Genomic DNA, 21100 nt, shown 5'->3' on the forward strand with positions numbered 1-21100 from the left:
CAGATTAGAAATGGAAGAACATAAGATTTAGCTTGGTTTCCATTCACCTGTGTTGAAATGTGTTGAAATCAGTAATGGAGGTGTTGCTTGTGCAAAAAATTCATTAATGCTAAAAATGGTAGAAGGAAACACTAATTTGTCGAATAAACTCTAACTTACTGAGCTGCTCTAACAACTGCACCTAACTAACGTCATGTTGAGATGGAAACCTGGCTTATGACAGTGTAAGATGGCCAATGTCAAATGAAACCTGGTTTATGACAGTGTAAGATGGCTAATGTCAAATGAAACCTGGCTTATGACAGTGTTAGATGGCTAATGTCAAATGAAACCTGGCTTATGACAGTGTAAGATGGTCAATGTCAAATGAAACCTGGCTTATGACAGTGTAAGATGGCTAATGTCAAATGAAACCTGGCTTATGACAGTGTAAGATGGCTAATGTCAAAATGTATTCAATACCCTAAACCACTTATGGGAACTGAGGTTTTGCAGTTCAAGCCGATCCTTGTAGTCGAACTGCAGACAGCCGTGGAAGAAATCGCAGCCGTCTATGCAGAAAGAAGAAAGAGTAACTTGTAGTTATTATGTTTATACATGCTTGTTTAAATGACATTCAAATTATAACTATCTTTAGCCTCAGTGAAGATCTCACCTCTTGACAAGCCTTTAATCCTCAGCCTTCTGTCGTTCATTCTGGGCAAGTCACTTTGTTCTGGAAATCTGTAGAAAACTAGCAAAAACAGAACAACTCCAAGTGACCAGACTGTCGCTGGTTCCCCGTGGTATCTTCCAGTTGACGCAAACTCGGGAGGGAAGTACTCTCTGGTGCCTGAAAGAGAATTTGTTTCCAACAACAGTATAGATAAACAACAGCCAATGTTTCAAAAGTCACGTAAAAAAATAAATCTTGACTCATCAGCAGAGTTCAAGACCCTTCTTACAGCTTTGAAGGATGAACATACCTCTAATGGATTGGTAACTGTCCTCAGTAAGGAGGTCGCCGCACCCGAAGTCAATCAGTTTGACCTCAAGGGTGTCCGGGTTAATCAGCAAGTTCTCCAGCTTGATATCACGATGAAGAACTCCACGCTGGCAGCATGTTTGGGCTGCAATTGTTGTCTGGAACATGATCTTTCGTAACTTGCCCTCTGGAACAATGCCTTTGCAGTCGATAAGGAAAGCATACAAGCTGATGCAGGGTATGGGCTGCTCTAGCACCATAAAGTAGTTATCAGCATCCACCTTCCAGTCCAGAAGCTCGATGATTTCCTTAATCTTGGGGCCTTTATTGGCAAGAAAGTGCAGAGCGATCTCCAGTGGAAGTGGATCTTCAAACCCATCCTAGAAGAAAGACAGTTGTGAAGATCATTTGATAGAAAAGGTATTTTCAATAAGCAAGTCCTGGACAAACTGTTGCAATGTCTAAGATAAAGATAGTCTAAGATAAATATGACAAGAAAACAGTAAATGAAAGCAGACTACTTACGACACTGATGAATCGCTTCTCCTTCTCGAAATCAGACACTTTTACTGCCACCTGAAGACCATCTTCTATACGGGTCCCTGCGAAAACTGCTCCACAGCCTCCTTCACCCAGCTGAGCTTCAATTTCATAGCAGTGGGAATTGATCTCTGTGGAAAGACGAAGAAGAGATCAGAAATCAACAGTGGTACAGTACCTTCATCTAAAACGTTTCCTCTTTCATATATAAATTGCGATTCTACACTGAATATCTGTCCCTTAAAAGTTTATTTGGTGGTAAAATAAACAAATGAGTGTAAAATATTCAGTCTCACCTTAAAGGTATAGTTCACCCAACAATGAAAATGTACTGGCTATTTACTCTCCCTCAAGTGTTTCCAAACATTTGTGAGTTTCGTCTGTTAAATAAAGAAGAAATTTAGAAGAAAACTGAAAACCTGTAACCACCGTCTTTAACAGTAGGAAAAACAAATACTCTGAAAGTCAGTAGTTACAGGTTTCAAGCTTTCCTCAAACTATCATTTTTTTTATTTTCAACAGGAGAAAGATTCTCAGACAGGTTTGGAACAAGTAAAGGGTGAGCAAATGATGACAGTTCCAGTTTTGGGTGAACTATCCCTTAAATATGAATACGATATATATTAAATCTTCATAAATAGGTGCATTTTCATCTATTCCTAAAAAAACACACACTAAAGTCTGTTTAAAGCATAAACCATTGTTAAAATATGCATGTGTGTTGGATAACTGTAGGGTCATGGTAGTAAACTTACCAATGATTTGTGTCTCTTTGTCCTTCATCAATATCTCAGGTTCAGCAGAGACAACATATAAAGGTTCATCATCTCCACAGCCAGACTCAGCAGTTAAGAAGCTTGAAGACAGACCATCACTCCAGCTCGACTCAACAGTTAAGAAGCTTGAAGAGAGATCATCCTTCCAGCTCGACTCAGCAGAGAAGAAGCTGAGATCCAGTGATGATTCCTCCAGCGATGGTTCCTCACTGTGAACACTGACAGGCTCTACAAGTGATGGTTCCTCACTGTGAACACTGACAGGCTCCTCCAGTGATGGTTCCTCACTGTGAACACTGACAGGCTCCTCCGGTGATGGTTCTTCACTGTGAACACTGACAGGCTCCTCCAGTGATGGTTCCTCACTGTGAACACTGACAGGCTCCTCCAGTGATGGTTCCTCACTGTGAACACTGACAGGCTCCTCCAGTGATGGTTCCTCACTGTGAACACTGACAGGCTCCTCCGGTGATGGTTCTTCACTGTGAACACTGACAGGCTCCTCCAGTGATGGTTCCTCACTGTGAACACTGACAGGCTCCTCCAGTGATGGTTCTTCACTGTGAACACTGACAGGCTCCTCCAGTGATGGTTCTTCACTGTGAACACTGACAGGCTCCTCCAGTGATGGTTCCTCACTGTGAACACTGACAGGCTCCTCCGGTGATGGTTCTTCACTGTGAACACTGACAGGCTCCTCCAGTGATGGTTCCTCACTGTGAACACTGACAGGCTCCTCCAGTGATGGTTCCTCACTGTGAACACTGACAGGCTCCTCCAGTGATGGTTCCTCACTGTGAACACTGACAGGCTCCTCCGGTGATGGTTCTTCACTGTGAACACTGACAGGCTCCTCCAGTGATGGTTCCTCACTGTGAACACTGACAGGCTCCTCCAGTGATGGTTCTTCACTGTGAACACTGACAGGCTCCTCCAGTGATGGTTCCTCACTGTGAACACTGACAGGCTCCTCCGGTGATGGTTCTTCACTGTGAACACTGACAGGCTCCTCCAGTGATGGTTCCTCACTGTGAACACTGACAGGCTCCTCCAGTGATGGTTCTTCACTGTGAACACTGACAGGCTCCTCCGGTGATGGTTCCTCACTGTGAACACTGACAGGCTCCTCTGGTGATGGTTCCTCACTGTGAACACTGACAGGCTCCTCCGGTGATGATTCTTTACACCAGTCATCGATTTCTCGACCTAAAAGAAAGGATTCATATAAAAAAGATTTCAGTTTTATTCAGATGATATTTATTTACAGTTATTAAGCATATTAATGAATGCTGTAAATTATGAAGTGACGTTTTAAGATGTGCTTCTTTATGTTGTGACAGTGGTCTCAAACTCAAATGACATTGATTAACGGTTTTAATATTTTATTTTATGTCATCTTCTTGAATAGCAATAATTGGACAATATTTTGAGTGTTTTGTGCTTGTACTTCGGCTGGTTTCGGCCTGTTGTGGATTGTTCTAAATAAAAGTGACACTTAAAACCCCCAGCAGGTGGAGATTTGTCCTAAAGTATAGTTTATTTACTCATTAATTGAGGTTTTTCTGAGTGTTAGTTTCCCCAAAAATGAAACTTGTTACTCACCCTTATGTCTTTCCTAACCCAAACCTTTATTCATCTTCACAACACAATTTAAGATATTTTAGGTGACATGCTTTTTAGTAGAGCTGGGCCGATAAATGATATTATATCGAATCGTGTTAACATTTATGTCATTAACAATGAGAAGCTCTGTACTCTTTTACTCTATATTGATCACAGCAGAAATGTACAATGGGAAACTAAAAAAGTGTTGATATTAGAAATGTACAGAATTTTCCGCCACTAAAAATTTATGTTATGCCATTTAATGGACCCTCTAATTTTTGTAGATTCAGTCATTCTCTTTCAAATCTGAAAGCATTAACAACTTGTGAGCAATTCCATGCAAATGTCAACCTTGCCATGAAAAAAATAAGTTTTTACCAAAATAGCTAAACCCTTTTTGTGTAGGCTTGTATTTTAATGTACTACAAAACTACTCAATGTCCTCAAACAATTATATTTGATTACCTAAAGTCACACAAGTGCCAATTTCACAGAGAGAGACGGAGGGACGTCACATCCATAACAAAGTTTTTTCCTCATAAATACAAAAATGTAAAACAAAATAGTCAATAATTTTTGTTCTATAGAGAAACAACTCTTATTCTTTAGATTTGCATTATTTATTTTGGGTGGTGCAGTTTAATTCACAGAATTTCTACAAAGTATGCTGTATACCGTAAACTCGCTAACTGTTTTGATAAAATCCATAACGTGTGCTTATTTTCCTCATTTAAAGTATACAAATGTTTACAGATTAATATTGTTTTGATCCCATAACTCTGTATTTAGCTCTTTTGGAAAATGTAAACAGATGTTTCAATATAATATGAATATATACCTTCTCTGTGAATTTGTTTTGAGTTTTTACTGCAAATGTCACATCCATAATGCTAGAATTACTCTTATATCAAAATACATATTGTTCAATATGGAAAATGATTATTGAGACAGTATTTTTGCCATATCGCCTAGCCTTACATTTTAGTACCCTTCATGTCTTTGAGCTGTCTCTTGTTGTCTATGGAGGATGAGGGAGCTCTCTGATGTCGCCTAAAATACCCTAATTTCTTACTTAAGGTCTCAGGGTTTGGGTTTCATCTTTGTGTGAACTAAACCTTTCATTTTGAAGCAAAGAAAATAACTTGTAATATGTATCTACTTGTCTATGTAATACTAATAGACACATTTGGGTGGCTAATGTTTGACACCCCTGTGTTTAAACCAAAAGAATTAGATTAAAACCAATTAACCGTATTCACTGTGTTTTGTAATGTTTTCTCCCAGTAAGATAAAAATAAGCGTAGAGCTCTACACAGACTCCAGTTAAGAAAATGAAGCACATGTGTTACATAAAATGGACATATCGTTTACCGTCACTGTTCCTCACAGGTGGTACATCATTCTGGCCCTCTTCTTCAGTGTTGTTGGTGTTTCTTTCTCTCAGGAAGAGAGCAATAACTCCGAGTACGGTAAGTAACATTGTTGGGTAAACTTATGTACACTTATAGATGACAAAAAAAATATATATACTTACAATAAAAACTGAAATTTACTGTAAGTAAAGCTTATTTATCAAAGTGAGCCTCAATAAATCGTACGCTATCAATTGACAGTATTAGCAGAGCAAATTACTCAAAGCAAACTTTGTTCACCTTCTCGATATCTGTCAAATAAAAGCAATGAAGGAATTTCACCGAGAGAGTGCTTATTAGCTCTTGCGTCACGATCGAACCCGCGTTCTCAACGTTCTACTGTTGCTATGCGATTGGTCAGTTTAATGACGTGAGTGGTGCTGTTGTTTAACCGCGGCTGTTTTTGGAGCAAAATAAAATTCTTAAACATTTCCCGTTTGAAGAGTCTTTACTGTCCGTTTTGTGTTTATTTATCAGACTCAATTTAAATCGTTCACAGGTAAGATATGTCTAATATTAGCATTCGTTTTGTAGCTAATTTAAATGTAATTGTTGGCGGTAAGCGCTTGTCTACACATTTAAAGCCGAGATATGATATTGAATATCACATTAAGTCATTTGATCTAATGTTAACTTATCAAAGCCCATTTACACTGCAAATGCAGTTGCAAGTAACGTCAGGTTAACGATATTGCTGAGATCGATGAAATTAAGGCATGTATTAATGAGTGAATAATCAGATTCATTCATTAATAAAACTAGCTGTGTCTAAATCTGATTATTCATCAACTCATTTCACTAATGCTTGTTCCAGCAAATAATAAACTTTTCCCTTCACTTTCTGTTTGGGTTTATGTATTGCTTGTTTTTTATTAGTTTGTTCTGTTATTTGATAACAAAGATACCAGCTTGTAAATTATCATTATATTTAATGATAAAATAATTTGATGCATTTATTTGTAAAAGCATACAGTTATTAATTTATTAACAATAATAGACATAACTAATAATAATAATAATAATCTACACCGGGGTTTGAATGACTCTGAATCTTAAGGTATGTTGTAAAATGTGAATAAATGATGTGAATGTAGGGAATGACAATACAAACTGGTCAAAAAGGCACTTGTCTAGTTAGAGTAGGACTGATTAGGGTCTATCTCTGCACATGTCTGAGTGTCTGTAAGTTATTTTGATAATATTAAACATGGCTGTTCTTAGTTTACTATAGGAAGCAGAGGAAATAGAAGAAGAAACCTCCAAGTATGTAGAAAGCAGATTCTTGTATGTTTGTTAACGGATGTTTTTGAATAATCACTTCAGGGATCATGACATGGATTGATTTTATTTTAATATGTTCCTAGGTGTTCACAACAAATGATATCCAGGATAAATGAGTTTATCACCTTTGAAAATTATGAATTTCAAAATTTCTAATTAATAATGACAATGTGTTTTGCAGAAATGTTATTAACACTTTTATTAAACCGTTAATGAAAGAGCATGCTCGTTATCATATGTACTTGTTTCAATAGATGCTAATTAGTTGATCAGATGGGAATCCATAGAAATCAGTAGTAAAACTATATGTTTGTTACTAGTAGCAATAGAATAGAATAGAATTTAAATGTGTTTCTAGTAACAAACTGAAGATTTTTGCCACTGATTTATGAGGATCTGTCTTTGTCAGATTTAACTAGAATTTCTTTTAAATATATACACCGGCATTATTCATTAGTTACTAATACTTTTCAGTAGTAGTTTTTAATTAAAGCTCTAGTACTAAAGTTCATTTAGTATTTTTTTAAATGAAGTACTATTGGTGATTACTGGTATCTAATATTAGATAGCCTATTAGTATTAAAAAAGTACTAGCACCAAAAAAATACCAGTCCTATATAAAAATGTACCAATAACACTTTTCTCTACAGTGCAACAGAATTACAGAGACCAAAGAGACCAAAACGGACAATGAAATATATTTTAAAATTTTAAGTAAGTAGTTAATGCCAGTATACAAATTGACAACTGTATGTGCAGGTATATCACTATATACTGTGTTATATGTGCAGGTGCTATGTGCAAATTGGCATGTAAAGTATGTTGTTAAAGAAATAAGTGTTTATGTGTATAAAAATTAGTGGTGTTTGTTTTATAATTACTATCATAATATATTCATGAGATGGATTGCCTGAGAGTAGAAACGGTTTCTGTGTCGGGCTGTTCTGGTGCGCTGTGCTCTGTAGTGTCGACCAGAAGGGAAAAGTTCAAAGAGGCAGTGTTCTGGGTGTGGAGGGTCCAGAATGATTTTGGCAGCCCTTCTGCTCACTCTGGATAGGTACAGTTCTTGGAGAGTATAGGGAGGGTTGTATCAGTGATTCTTTCAGCAGTCCGAACTATTCGACGTAGTCTTCAGAGGTCAGATTTGGTAGCTGAGCTAAACAGACAGTTATTGAACTGTTGAGGACTGATTCAATTATGGAAGTGTAGAACTGTTTCAGCAGCGCCTATGGAAGGTAGAACTTCATTTCATTCACAAATTCAAACAGTACTGCAATATGATATATAAATCATACCTGTAAACCCTCCTGTTTTTCCCGGGATTCTCCCGTATTTTACAGTTCTATCCTACTATCATCCCGTAAAAGTATTTTCCCGTATTTCTCCCGTATTTTCAGTCTTTCTCTGAAGGGTGGCAAACAAACATTAAAGGGCCTAGCCTTCCTATACGCAACCCATATCGCCGAACCACCAGGGCTGCCCCTTGCTCTTAAATGTGAATTTATTCTGTGCTATCGCTTTTTTTAGGCATGAAAACTCTTTAAAATAAATATAAAAACCGCGGGATTCACTTTCCTTTTCATTACAGGTGCCGTCATATGGTCCCCTTCATATGCAATCCTCAAAACAGTCATATAGCGGTGCATGACAGTCAGCTGACGCGGTCCATGGTGATAAATAACTGTTTCCCAAATGGATTCTGTACAAGCGATTTGAAGCCGAGCGAAAGTCTGGGTTGTGGGTTTGTGTTTGAACAGACATATGCACATAATTAACAATAATAATATCTAAAGATATTAATCTTGGTGGGGTTTTTTTTAAACACAAATAATTTCGTCCTAAATGAGCATAAAAAGTTAGGAAAGCAATCGAAAGCTTTCATTATTAGATCTGTGCATTTTTAAAGTGACACCTGTTAATGTAATGAAATGAAAAAAATCTAAATAAATAAGAGATTCATTCGTTGCTCTTTTTGATCAGAAAGTGTAAGTTATACAGTGAAGAACAGCTAATGAGATTTGATAGCTTGATGATTTGATAGATATCTATTTCATTGTAATAGCTTTTAATTTTAATAAGCTGAACTGTTTGCTAATGTATACTATTTAATTTTATTTTGTAAATAATAATAATAATAGTCGGTGCCTATGGCGTAATGGAAAGTGCACCGACACATGCACTCCGGTGTTCGCACCGACCCGAGTTCGATTCCTGCCTTGAGGTCCTATGCTGCCACTTCCCCTCTCTCTTCTCCCACACTTTCCTGTCAATTCACTCTACTGTCCTGTCAAAATAAAGGTGAAAACCCCTAAAAAATAATTATAAAAAAAAAAATATATATATATATATATAATAAAACATATTACTGGCCATTTAACTGTTTATTTACAATGAAACAGCTCCAAATGAACGTATTTAGTAATTTGGGGATTTTTTTTTGGGGGGGGGGGGGGGGTGTCGGGGGAATCCCTCATTATGGTGGGCATATCCCTTATTTTCACATCCCAATGTTGACAGGTATGATATATAAATGTAAATCAAAAAAGCTCTGAAGACCTCTAATATTATCTGTTAATTCAAGATTGAGAAGTAAACTACCATCATCATATTTATTTGCTTAATTTTAATTCAGTTTTATTCCTCTGTCTGTTTTGTATATTTTATTCTCTACTTCTATATTATGTACTGTTGGCATAGGGTGTGATTTGTTTTTCACGTTGTAATATGCGTTCATAAGCAGTTTTTTTTGTTTGCTTTATTAACAAGAACTAGCATATACAGTATTATTATACAACAAAATTACTTTACAGCCCTTAACATGAAGGATTACATGAGGAAAGAAATTACATAAAAAAGTAGAAGAAAGAGAGGAGAGGGTTCATGATTATCAGATTACATTCAAATATGGTGTACAAATTTTTCCAATTTTAGTTGTTAACAGAGATTAATGACGCACATACAGAAAATACATGGATACAGTTTTGTGCAAAAATGTTAAGGGAGGAGCATATATTAACTGTTTTTAGACTTAGAAATCACTTTTCTATACATTTTAATCTCTTTTTCTAGCACCATGAGTAGAGGTTTGCTTTTGGCAAACTTACATTTGTGTGTGTGAAATTTACATAATAATAAAATACATTTTATGATAAAGGGCAACGCAGTGGCGCAGTAGGTAGTGCTGTCGCCTCACAGCAAGAAGGTCGCTGGTTCGAGTCTCGGCTGGGTCAGTTGGCATTTCTGTGTGGAGTTTGCATGTTCTCCCTGAGTTTGCATGGGTTTCCTCCGGGTGCTCTGGTTTCCCCCACAGTCCAAAGACATGCGATACAGGTGAATTGGGTGGGCTAAATTGTCCGTTGTGTATGTGTGTAAGGATGTTTCCCAGAGATGGGTTGCAGCTGGAAATGCATCCGCTACGTAAAACATGTGCTGGATAAGTTGGCGGTTCATTCCGCTGTGACGACCCCAGATTAATAAAGGGACCAAGCCAAAAAGAAAATGAATGAATGAATGAATTGTAGGATAAAACCGGCATCTTTTAAAGAGCGATCCTTAATGTAATAACCCAAAATCACACATTTCTAAGATAAGGAACATGCTTTTAAAATATTATGAGCAATAAAAGTTTCAGCATTAATGCAAAAATGTTTTAAATATTGGCAAGACGAAAATAAACAAGAAATAGTTTCATTAAAGCTTTCACTAGTTCATATGCAGTTAAAGAAAGATGAAACAGCTCTCTTTTTAAATGGCTGCCACTCGAACACAGTGTTGTTTTCCAGGACCTGTTAAGAGAGCTTATATTTTGTCTCATTATGATAAAAAAATGTGTATGATATTAGAAAAAGATTTCTTTCATATCCTGTTAATCCTATATGTAAAGAAGTGCACTTAAAAATGATGAATCACATTTATTCTGCAAAAGAATTTCTAAGTTTAAAATTCAAAATTGGTGACTCAACTGTATGCCAGTTTTGTATAATAAAAAAAAATATATATATATATAATATAGTTTTATATATTATATATAAATTATATCATAAATAATTTGTTGTTATTAAAATTCCAAATTCATAAATATAAATTTGTCAAAATCCCCCCAAGACTAGTGGTGTTTAAAGAAGAATTTGTGATATATTTGAAGGCATTAAGAGAGATGAAAAATCAAAAAGCAAGACATTTATATTCATCATTAGAGGATTTTGGGTTCATATTTTGAGAACTTTAACTCCCCTGCTACTTAATTTTCTTTATCATTTATTCTTTTGTTAATTAAAGTTGTTTTATTTATTTATATCTGTTGTATTATTAATGAGGATTAATGTTGTATTATTAATTATTATTCATTGTTCTTTCTTATCTAGATTATTGTTCAGTGGTATGGTTGAGTATCATTTTACTTGTAACAAGTAAAATGAGGTTTAAAAAACCGTTTAAGAAATTTTTAATGGAACAATTTTAAGTGGATTGTTGATCTGGATGTTAGGAATTTTGTATTTTAATGTTTTTATTGGTCTTGTTGTTATGTATTAATTTAATTTTTGTGTTGTGTTCGATGGACCACAGGAAGAATAGCCACTACCTTGCTAGTGGCTAATGGGGATCCTGATAAATAAAAAAAAATTTAATAATTGAGAATGGAAAGATTGTGAATGTATGTAAATTGATTGTTATCTCAGTGTTTTGTGTAATTTTAAAAAGTATTAATGCCTTTAAATATATGGCTCCCACTGAAGAGCCACAACGCGGCGCTGCAGCAACAGTGCACTGCGAGCTTCCGATGCGGAAGTAAAATATTCAACCCTCGGAAGTTGTTTTGGTGACCGTCATAAGGGCAGACATTTTGGCCAAGGTAGACGACGATTTTTAATATGATTGAAAAATATTACATTAAATAGACTACCCGCTGCAGCAGTTTCTTTGTGTGTTTACGCTTATATTTCAGCAGTCATGTGGTGGCACGAGGTACTGCCGGGCTTAGCTGTCATGACAGTTTGTCTGTTCATTCCTGGCATTGCGACGGCTCAAATCCATAAGTTCACAAACGGTGGGAAGGTGAGTGAGGATGAACATGATGTTTAGATTCGCTCAGGTTATTGAGAACATGTTTTTTTTTTTACTGTTAAAGGTTGTTTGAAACCTATAGTTATACAAATGTACACTGCAGCATTTACCACTGCTCTTTTGAACTTTAGGAAAAGCGGCTTGCACGGGCGCCATATCAGTGGTACCTTATGGAGAGAGACAGGAAACTTTCTGGATGCAATAAATATTACGTCTCCAAGGTATGAACTTGTGTTAATCTGCATTATCGATGATTTTGTTTATGCATTAAAGCAGTCCACTTAAATTTTTGTCTTTGTTTATTTCACAGGGACTTGAAAACATCAATTGAAATGCCACAGTGATGAACCTGAAATGTAAATTTTGTCCAGTCATATATTAAAATGTTGTCCTTAAATTATTCACTTGCTTGCTGTTGTCATATTTGTTCATGTTTGAAGTATTTTACAGCTACTTTGCACTGTTATGACACTCACTGATCATCGCTGTTTGAATATGAATGTCAAGATTTGCTGACAGTGTTATAAGTTTATGGTTGATTTACTAGATTATTTACCTTAATTACCTGGAAATTTAGTTCAGGGGTTACCATATTGTTTCAGCCCATGACCCCCAAAATAACTGACTCACACCCCCCCAATATTCTCTGAGCTGGTTATAAATATATAAACCTTGCACACTACGGTGCACACATACTAATAGGCCCAAGTCTATTCATTCACTCGTGGCCATCCTCCATGTTCAGTTGTGGCCTGTATATACTTTTAATGCACATGAGTGCCATAAAGGTGTCAAAGTTTAACCTGGTGTCATAAAATCAATCTGATGCTTCTGACGCTATTGCCGTGTCTTTAATATAACCTAATCACTTCAGGGCTCGCAAACTGAAGTCGTAAGGTTGATGGCTTTTCATTTGCATGTTGTTTTTTAATGTGTATTATTAGCATGTTAAGAGTGTTACTATTAACTTTTATTTTGTTCTTCAGTAAGTTATAGATAAAATATGGTAATTCTAATAGTTTAATAAAATGAATTTGATTTTTGGAAATTACCAAGCGACCCCCACTTTGTGAACCACTGTTTTAGTTGATAGTTTTTGTTTTAGGGGATAAATCTGTTTATCACTTACATTCAGTATTAAATAATTCACCCTTCTACGATAATCAGTGTTCTTAATGTTAAAAGGGCATGGTAAATGTTATGTTCAGTGCAAGAAAATTGATGTCAGCATTTCATTTTTCCATACAAATATCTACAAGTAATGATGCATTTACTTGGGCCTCAAAATTAAGACTTGCTTTTTTTTTTTTTTTTAGAGAAATTGTGCATTTTGAACGAATCTACAAAAAGCTTTAAAGTACACATTAAGTGCATAGATGGGTTGTGATATTTATTATTATTATACAGGATGCATAGAATCCTTTGACAGCTTTAACTGGATTCTCAGCAGACGCAATACACAGTAATCCAGTCAAGAAATGCTGTTATTTGGTTAAGAAAATCATGAGCACTTCTTACATCCATTTAGTAGCAAAGTGGAGAAAACAGAGATGATGAAAAGTATGTGCACACTACTTGCTTCTATTCTAAACCATAATGCTTAGAGCTCTCTTCATGACTCTTACTGTCACAGAATTGAGATTTCCAGGCCTGGGAAAGTAATGCAATGAAATTTTCTTCAAAATCATAACATGATACTCATTCAGTTATGCTCAGCTCTTTAAAGAGTTATCACATGACTGAAAAGCAGGAGCTTTTGAGCTGTCCATGACATAAACATTACACAATGGAGATAACATTGTTGAATGATAACTGTCAGTGAAACTTTAAATCACCTTTTTGATCACTACAGAGTAGACTCAGTCTCCAAATATTGTCTTTGGTGCAAGATGGCAGCTGACATAACTGGAATATTTTGGCTTCACTTCTTTTATTATCCACCTTTTTTTTTATAGTTTCTAGTAAAACATTTAATGTTTGTAAACAAGACACATCATGCCAGATTTTGTAGTATTATTATCAACTTCAAAATCTATACCTCCCTACTATATAATGAGTGAGAAACGGTAACAAAAGAAGCACATTCAGATTCACTCTACACATTGTAAGGCAAAAAGATGACCATTACTGGCAAGCTACTGTGTGCATATGATGGGCACTTCACTTCATCCCATGAGGCCACTGGAAAAAACCTTTAAATGGTAGTGAAGCAACACAACTGACAATTACAATTCACATGACAGTTCCTTCATGGTGATTCAACATTATATCCACAACATTAAATCCACCGTATTTTTTTAATGTGAAAGTAATTTTCTGTGAATCTGAAAGTGTATACTGCAAATAAAATGCTAGATTATGCACAATGGACTATATGCACAGCTAGTGTTGTTCAGCCAATGATAAACTTCCAGTAAAAGCTTAATGTGACTATTTTCAATTTCACAAAGTTGATTTTACAGCATTGGTGTTGTAATGTAATTAAAATAGATTCAGTTAAATAGGCTTAAGCATTCATTTAGTTGTTCAGGAAAATGGAATTTAATGCAGTGCTTCTTGTCCAGTCTGAGACCCACTTTATATTGTATATCTATCAGACAGTGAATATCACAGATTTTTAAAGAAATCAGATATTAAACGTGGAAACTTTATAATAGAAAGACAGTTGACCGGAAGCCCTGAAATTAAAAGTCCCTGTGCATATACCCCATTCCATCATGTTGTCTTAACATAAATCATTTAAGTTAACAATCAAATTTAAGTGGATTGAACAATGAACAATTAAGTTGTCCCCCAAAAAACTTAAGAATTGTGTAGTTTCAATTCAATTTAAATAAGTAGTTTGAACAAACAGCAAAAGTCATTTGTTTGAGTTTAAGTGCAGTAAACTTTAAAACGTTTTGGGGTGGAAAATCAAACAAAAACACTCAACAAATGATGTTTGCTGCTTGTTCAAACTACTTTTATAAAATGAGCTAAAACAACACAATTCTTGAGTTTTTTGGGGGACAACTTCATTGTTCAATAAATGTACATTAGTAAAAACTATTAAGTTAACTTTAGTTCTTTATGTTGTCCCAACACAAATTAAGTGGAACTCTGCATTTTTTTATAGTCAAGCCATTCAGTCCAAGTAAACAAAAATTAGAAGTAACTGACACCAGACAATACTAAGGGCTATGCTTACAGTGGATCACATGACCTATCCATTTATTTAACAAAATCACGCATTACATAAACTGTGTTGCAGTGGTTACTGAATTGACTTCTACCGATCACATTTGATTATTTCTGATTTTAAATGTACACATCAGTTTCGGCCTCTCACTCTATTATACACTTAAACACATATTAAAGTAAAATCTGTGTCTTATTCAACTTTTGCGCTGTCTTACTTTTAAAAAGGAAAAACAAGGACAAACAGACTGAAAATTGAATTCTGCGGTACTGCCTACTTCTCATCTTTGCCTTTGGTTTTTCGGTAAACCATTTCCCTGAAGCTGGAGAGAATTTTGCTCTCCCTCTTCCTCCTTTCCTCCTGGTTAAAAGACGCAAGCGCTCTCTTCTCATCAGCACTGTAGATCTGGTTTTCCTTTCTCAGACGCACAGCCTCCATACGCCGATGTCTGACGGCATAAAGAAAAATCATTTTAAAACACAGAGGATATTGATTAATAGTCTATGTGGCTGGAAACACATAAAACATAACAAAGAGTAATTGGCAGTAGGGAAGGGCGATTATATAGACTATATAGATATTATATAGACCTAAAATTATATAACAATATTTTCTGGTATTTATTGTGATAACAATTTTGACAATAATTTACATGCATTCACAGAAAGATGATTTTAAAAAAAAACTCCAGGACACTTGGGTATTTTATACACATTCAAATATATTTATAGTGTAATGCTAACTGATCTAGCCTTTACCTCTAAAAATAGCACGATTTCATCTTCATTCTGTGATATTAAGCAGTATCTGGTCATAAAAATATATATTTTTTATTTTGACTGGTGTAAACTTTTTATCATGGGGTGAATTTTCACTGGTATAAATTTATCACGAATTGGCAGTTCATTCCTCTGTGGTGACCCCTGATAAATCGGAGACTAAGCCAAAGTAACTGAGTGAGTCTATAAGCCCCTTTCACAAAGTGATACCGGTAAATATCTTGAAAAATAACCGGAACGACTTTACCGGTAAATTCAAAAAGCGCTGCTCCAGAATTTTTCCGGAAAAGACCTTTCACACATCTATTCCAAATTACAGGTAAACTCCGACATCACTAACCATAAACGACCTCTAAACGGCTGCGCTTGTATTTGAAGGGGTTGGGCTCTTGTTGATGGTACATAATATGTTTGTGCGCTGGCGCTCAACGGCTGCTTCACATGCACACGGGGCAGAGCTTGAAGGTAAACAAGCAGCGGTTTATCATTAGCATTTTATCGATAATTCTTTCCACAGTTGCATTAAGCAACATAGAAAAGTTATCTGACTAACATCTAGCAGCTAAATGTGTCTGGAAAAATATAAAAGGCTTTTATTTTCATAAACAGCACAGATGTGAATGCGTCTGAATGTTCTGATTGGCTGGAGTAGACGTCATGTCAGCACGGTCTAATCATGAATGAACTCATTCCAGCAGTCTTCCTTCTGCATTCACACAGCGCAGCATTCCAGCAAATTACCGGTAATGTTACAACTTCTCTTTCCGGAAAATTGCCGGAATGAATTGACCGGTATTTTTTTTGAAAAAGGGCCTGTTCACACATGATCCCTATCCAGAAAATTGCCGGTAATTTTCCAGAAAGTCTATATGTGTGAAAAGGGCTAATGTCTAAAAGCTAAATAATCATACCTGCTTCCACTCATGACATAGCCAGATTTCTCAAACTCCGCAATCTCATTACTGGTCAAGCCGATTTCACCTCTTCTTGGGATACGTTTTCCTGCCTTGACAAACTCTGCCATGGCAGCACCTTCACCTGGCAGTAAAGCATGGCCAAAACTACAGAACACACAACAGAAAGCTGTAACACTGTAACACTCAGTTCCAGGGATGTCAAGTTGAAAAATGATATTGAAACAAGGAAAGAAGCCTCATGTTCTCACTCTAAAGGTTTATCATCTTGGGACAGGTGAGTGAGCGGAGCGTCAGGACCGACCACATGTTCTCCAACACAAGTTTTCTCCACCCAAGAGATTTCATTGGCATCCTCTTCTTCTTCAGAATGTTCGCTGCTAGAGCTACTGGACTCTTTCTGATTCTTCTTGGCCTTCTTCTTCTTTGACTTCTTTCTGCCAGAGCAAAATTCAAGCCTTGATGATTCAATATACAAATAATATAGAGTGCCTAAAGAAAAATCATCATACCCTGAGAAAATCTAGACCTTTACTCATATTTCACCGTGCTTTCAAAAGATCTTTGGAATAAACTTGTAGAAAGGCACCGGTTAGGAGAAGGCTACAAAAACATTTTAAAGGCAAGAAAAGATATTTGTAATGTGATTTGATTTCAGACTGTCTGACAAAGTTATCATTTCAAAGGGGTATGAGGATTTTTTTATAGGTAGTGTAGATTATAAAGAAGATACTTACTTTTTATTTTTCTTCTTTCTTTTCTTCTTTTTCATCTCTTCTGCAAAAAGAAAAGCTGTTATAGAATCATACAGATAATGTAATATACAATCATACATGTTTTAAGAATGATAATGCTTGAAAGCTTGTATTTTTGCCACAGAATCATAAAAAAAACTCTTTTTTGTTTCAGTAGAATATTTAAGATTTTTGCTGATAATGTGATGAATAAAATGCAAGTCAGTGCATCATGCTTCGTAAGACCTCACATTTTTGTCGGCAGCTATATGTATTAATTCTGTGTTGCCAATATACAGTTAAGGTCAGAATTATTAGCCCCGTTTATTTTTCCCCCATTTTCTGTTTAACAGAGAGAAGATTTTTTTTTCAACATTTCTAAACATAATAGTTTTACTAACTCGTTTCTAATAACTGATTTATTATCATGATGACATTTTATCATGATGACATTTTATTCAATATTTTTCAAGACACTTCTATACAGCTTTAAAGCGACATTTAAAGGCTTAACCAGGTTAATTAGGCAGGTTAGTGTAATTAGGCAAGTTATTGTATAATGATGGTTTATTCTGTAAACAATTGAAAAAATATATAGCTTAAACGGGCTAATAATTTTGAACTTAAATTTTTTTATTCTAGCCGAAATAAAACAAATAAGGCTTTCTCCAGAAGAAAAAATATTATCAGACACACTGTGAAAATTTCCTTGCTCTGTTAAACATCATTTGGGAAATATTTAAAAAAAGAAAAAAAATTCAAAGGCAGGCTAATAATTCTGACTTCAACTGTAGGTTTTTTTTGACTCTCAATTTACCTCTCAATCTCCAAGGACTACAGTTTCAGTTAAAAATTAAATTATAAAATTTTTTAAATATGTGACTCGGGACCACAAAACCAGCCTTATGTTGCACGGATATATTTGTAGGAATAGCCAAAGTTGATTTTTATTTAATAGTGATAATCACCAGAATATTATGCAAAGATCATCTTCCATCGAGACTTTGTTGTAAATTTCTGTATTTCTTCTGTGACTATATAAAAATGTTATTTTGTTTAGTAATATGTACTGCTTAAAACCTTTTTTGTATCTCTGATATTCTTTATTCTCTCATATTCTTATCAAACCATACATCAATGCAAAGCTTATTTATTCCAATTATATACTTGCACATTTGAGTTTATGTTTTGCAGATTTTTCAAGTTTAATGTTTTTTCTTAGAATAGCAAGATAAAATTTTTGATGTATAAGATTTTAAGATAAAAAAGTCACAAATGCTTTCATAGAATTTAATCCAGAAAAAAAATCCCAGAACCTTCAGAATCACTTTCTGACTCGCTGTCCTCTGACTGCTTCCTGTTTTTCCTCTTCTTGGATTTCTTCTTCTTCTTCTTTTTCTTTTTCTTCTTTTCCTCTGTGAGTATGATAGAAGCCATTTACATATTTTTTTTAAATTTCATGTTCGGAAAAAAGTTATAATGAAAAAGCATCAAGATATTAAAGTATCATTTACCCTCTGAACTTGAACCAGAGCTGCTGTTCTTCACGTCCTCTTCTACAGGAGTGTGTTCATCTGAGCTATTACAAGACAGCAGATGAAAACATTTAAAAGTATTATGCATATATTACTGTAAACAGGGTCAATTCTTACTATTGTGCTTGACAAGTAAAGTTAAAGTGAACAAAACAGTAAATTCTTGATAAACATTCTTCACTAACAAAAACTGAACTTGCTTTAATAGGAAAAGCCACTGTGATGCTTTTCTCATAGATATTAGATAACTCGAGCCTCAAACAGATGTTAGAAATGGCATAAGTTGGGATCGGTTGACTGGTTTGTCGTTCAATCACATCATCTACCAGAAAATGTCTTTCCATCATAGAATATACAATACAATTGAGCACACAAGAATGCTATGCTCATCATTCAGCACTTTATAACGTAATATCGTAAAATGTGCATAATATAGGTGAATAGAGACTGGTCTACTGCATTGTTGTGAATATGCACTCACTCAGGTTCTCTGACTCTTGGAGAATATCCCCAAACCTCTGGACATCCGATTTCACCAATTCTCTCTCGTTCCTGCAGACGCCTTTATAGAGAAATTTAGAAGTCACACTTTAACATACATCACATTTAACCCCTTAACTGACACCATGTTTGTTTTTTTTATTTGGTCTAAACCTGAACTTTCCTCGACAAACCATATCACATCACATCATATATCACTTTCAACTGTGAAGCTGCGAACTGAAAAAGTGGTGTGACAGTTAAAGGAAAGTTCACAAAATGATAATTCTGTCAACATTCACTCATCTTCTTGTTGAAACCTGTTTGAGTTTCTTCTGTTAAACACACAAGAAGGTATACCGATGAATGCTGGACAAAAATAGTCATTAACATCCATAGAATTTTTGTTTATACTATGGATGTGAATGGCTGCATTTCTGCCAACTTTCTTCATAATATCTTGTTTTGTGTTCAACAGAAGAAAGAAATGTATAAAATATTAGAACCAATAAATGGTGAGGACATTTTTGAACATCATTTGGAACTCTTTAAGGGGTTAAACACAGGATATTTTCCTGCTATTAACATTTACTCTTAGAAGAAGTATAATGAGAGTCTGTGTCTGACCTCGCGATGAAGGCTTCTTGTCTCTGTCGTTGAGCGTCGTCTCTTTTCTCGTAGTAATCGGAGAATCCATGATCTCTGTCCGACCAGTTCTGTCGGTCCCTTTCCCGTGACCTCGAGCGACTGCGGGAATACGCCATTCGGAAGCGGTTTCTGCTGCGGTCTTTGTCGCCGTGTCGTGATTTGTGCTCGTCTTCATGGTTGTGTCTGTGGTTCTTCAGTCCTCGGTCCGGGGATCGGCTGCTGGAGCGGCTGTGCCTGCGTCTCCTCGGGCTCACCGAGCCTGAATGCTTCACGTCTAGCTCAGGCATTACTGCAATATAACGACGTCTTCGATTCTCTTATATTGTTAGGTTAAAAAGCGACGCATCTGCTACGTTTTGCTAGTCATGTCGCAGTTCACCAACAACCAACCAAGTTAATCCAGCTACATAAGCATGTTAGCAAACAGCGGTTTTGAAGCACTTTTAGTACTGCGACAAAATTATTATTTATGTAAATTATGACACTCACCGAAAAACCTACAAACAACTTTAACGCAAAACATACACACTAGCAACGCTGAATTCAACTTTAGCCTGCCTGTGTTTACGTTTCCGCTACGCTAAATCCTTCTAATGTGACGTACATCTCATTGAAGTGAAACGCGCTCAATATCGACCCCAGGTGACCTGGAGGACACTTATTTCAAAACGGCACTTCAATCTTTTTTTTTTTTTTTTTTTTTAAATAAACAACAAATACAGAATATATGCCAAAGTGTAAATAAAAACATTCAGTCTTCTTTGCTTTTTTATTAACAATGTTCTCCAAACTTGTGCAGTAGTGCTTAATCTCTTGAAGGAAATTAACGAAATTTGGCTTTGATCCAGTCCATTTTTTATGTATATGAAACTCCCAAAATAATAAAGAAGTTGTACAAGGAAGGTAAATGAGTGAGACTGCTCGCTGCAGAGCCATTTGAGCTCCAGCGAGGGGGAGCTTGAGCTCTCGCTCCTCCTCCTGTAAGCTGTTTTAATGCGTACACCCACCCCACCCCTAACCTCAACGCCCAGTGACATCACTCGTAGAAGAAGTGCAAGGAAGGAGGAGCTGGAGGTGAAGCTCCCCCTTGCTGGAGCTCAGCTCTGCCCAAGTGGCTTCTGCAGTGAGCACCTTTTGAAATGTGTTGCATGTACTCACATAATAAATTCAAATATTAACACTTTGTAACT

General features: G+C 35.8%; 3 protein-coding genes across 3 annotated transcripts; 1 reads left to right on the forward strand and 2 right to left on the reverse strand.

The window, feature by feature from the left end:
* Nucleotides 1-444: 444 nt before the first annotated feature.
* Nucleotides 445-5365, reverse strand: LOC130240990 (serine/threonine-protein kinase pim-2-like). Its single transcript, XM_056472684.1, has 7 exons — nt 5257-5365; nt 2894-3486; nt 2260-2281; nt 1490-1635; nt 966-1344; nt 656-832; nt 445-551 (listed from the first exon to the last, which is right to left on the reverse strand). The coding sequence occupies exons 1-7, from the start codon at nt 5363-5365 to the stop codon at nt 445-447; spliced, it is 1533 nt and encodes a 510-aa protein (XP_056328659.1).
* A 6024-nt stretch (nt 5366-11389) lies between these two features.
* On the forward strand, nt 11390-12042 carry ndufa1 (NADH:ubiquinone oxidoreductase subunit A1). Its single transcript, XM_056472331.1, has 4 exons — nt 11390-11430; nt 11527-11633; nt 11774-11863; nt 11953-12042. The coding sequence occupies exons 2-4, from the start codon at nt 11529-11531 to the stop codon at nt 11971-11973; spliced, it is 216 nt and encodes a 71-aa protein (XP_056328306.1). The 5' UTR covers nt 11390-11430; nt 11527-11528; the 3' UTR covers nt 11974-12042.
* A 2778-nt stretch (nt 12043-14820) lies between these two features.
* Nucleotides 14821-20515, reverse strand: nkap (NFKB activating protein). The gene is made up of 8 exons (XM_056472533.1): nt 19890-20515; nt 19264-19344; nt 18762-18826; nt 18564-18662; nt 17251-17290; nt 16765-16950; nt 16511-16660; nt 14821-15268 (listed from the first exon to the last, which is right to left on the reverse strand). The coding sequence occupies exons 1-8, from the start codon at nt 20195-20197 to the stop codon at nt 15094-15096; spliced, it is 1104 nt and encodes a 367-aa protein (XP_056328508.1). The 5' UTR covers nt 20198-20515; the 3' UTR covers nt 14821-15093.
* Nucleotides 20516-21100: the final 585 nt, after the last annotated feature.

This window comes from Danio aesculapii, chromosome 14 (genome assembly GCF_903798145.1).
Source record: "Danio aesculapii chromosome 14, fDanAes4.1, whole genome shotgun sequence".
Lineage (NCBI taxonomy): Eukaryota > Metazoa > Chordata > Actinopteri > Cypriniformes > Danionidae > Danio > Danio aesculapii.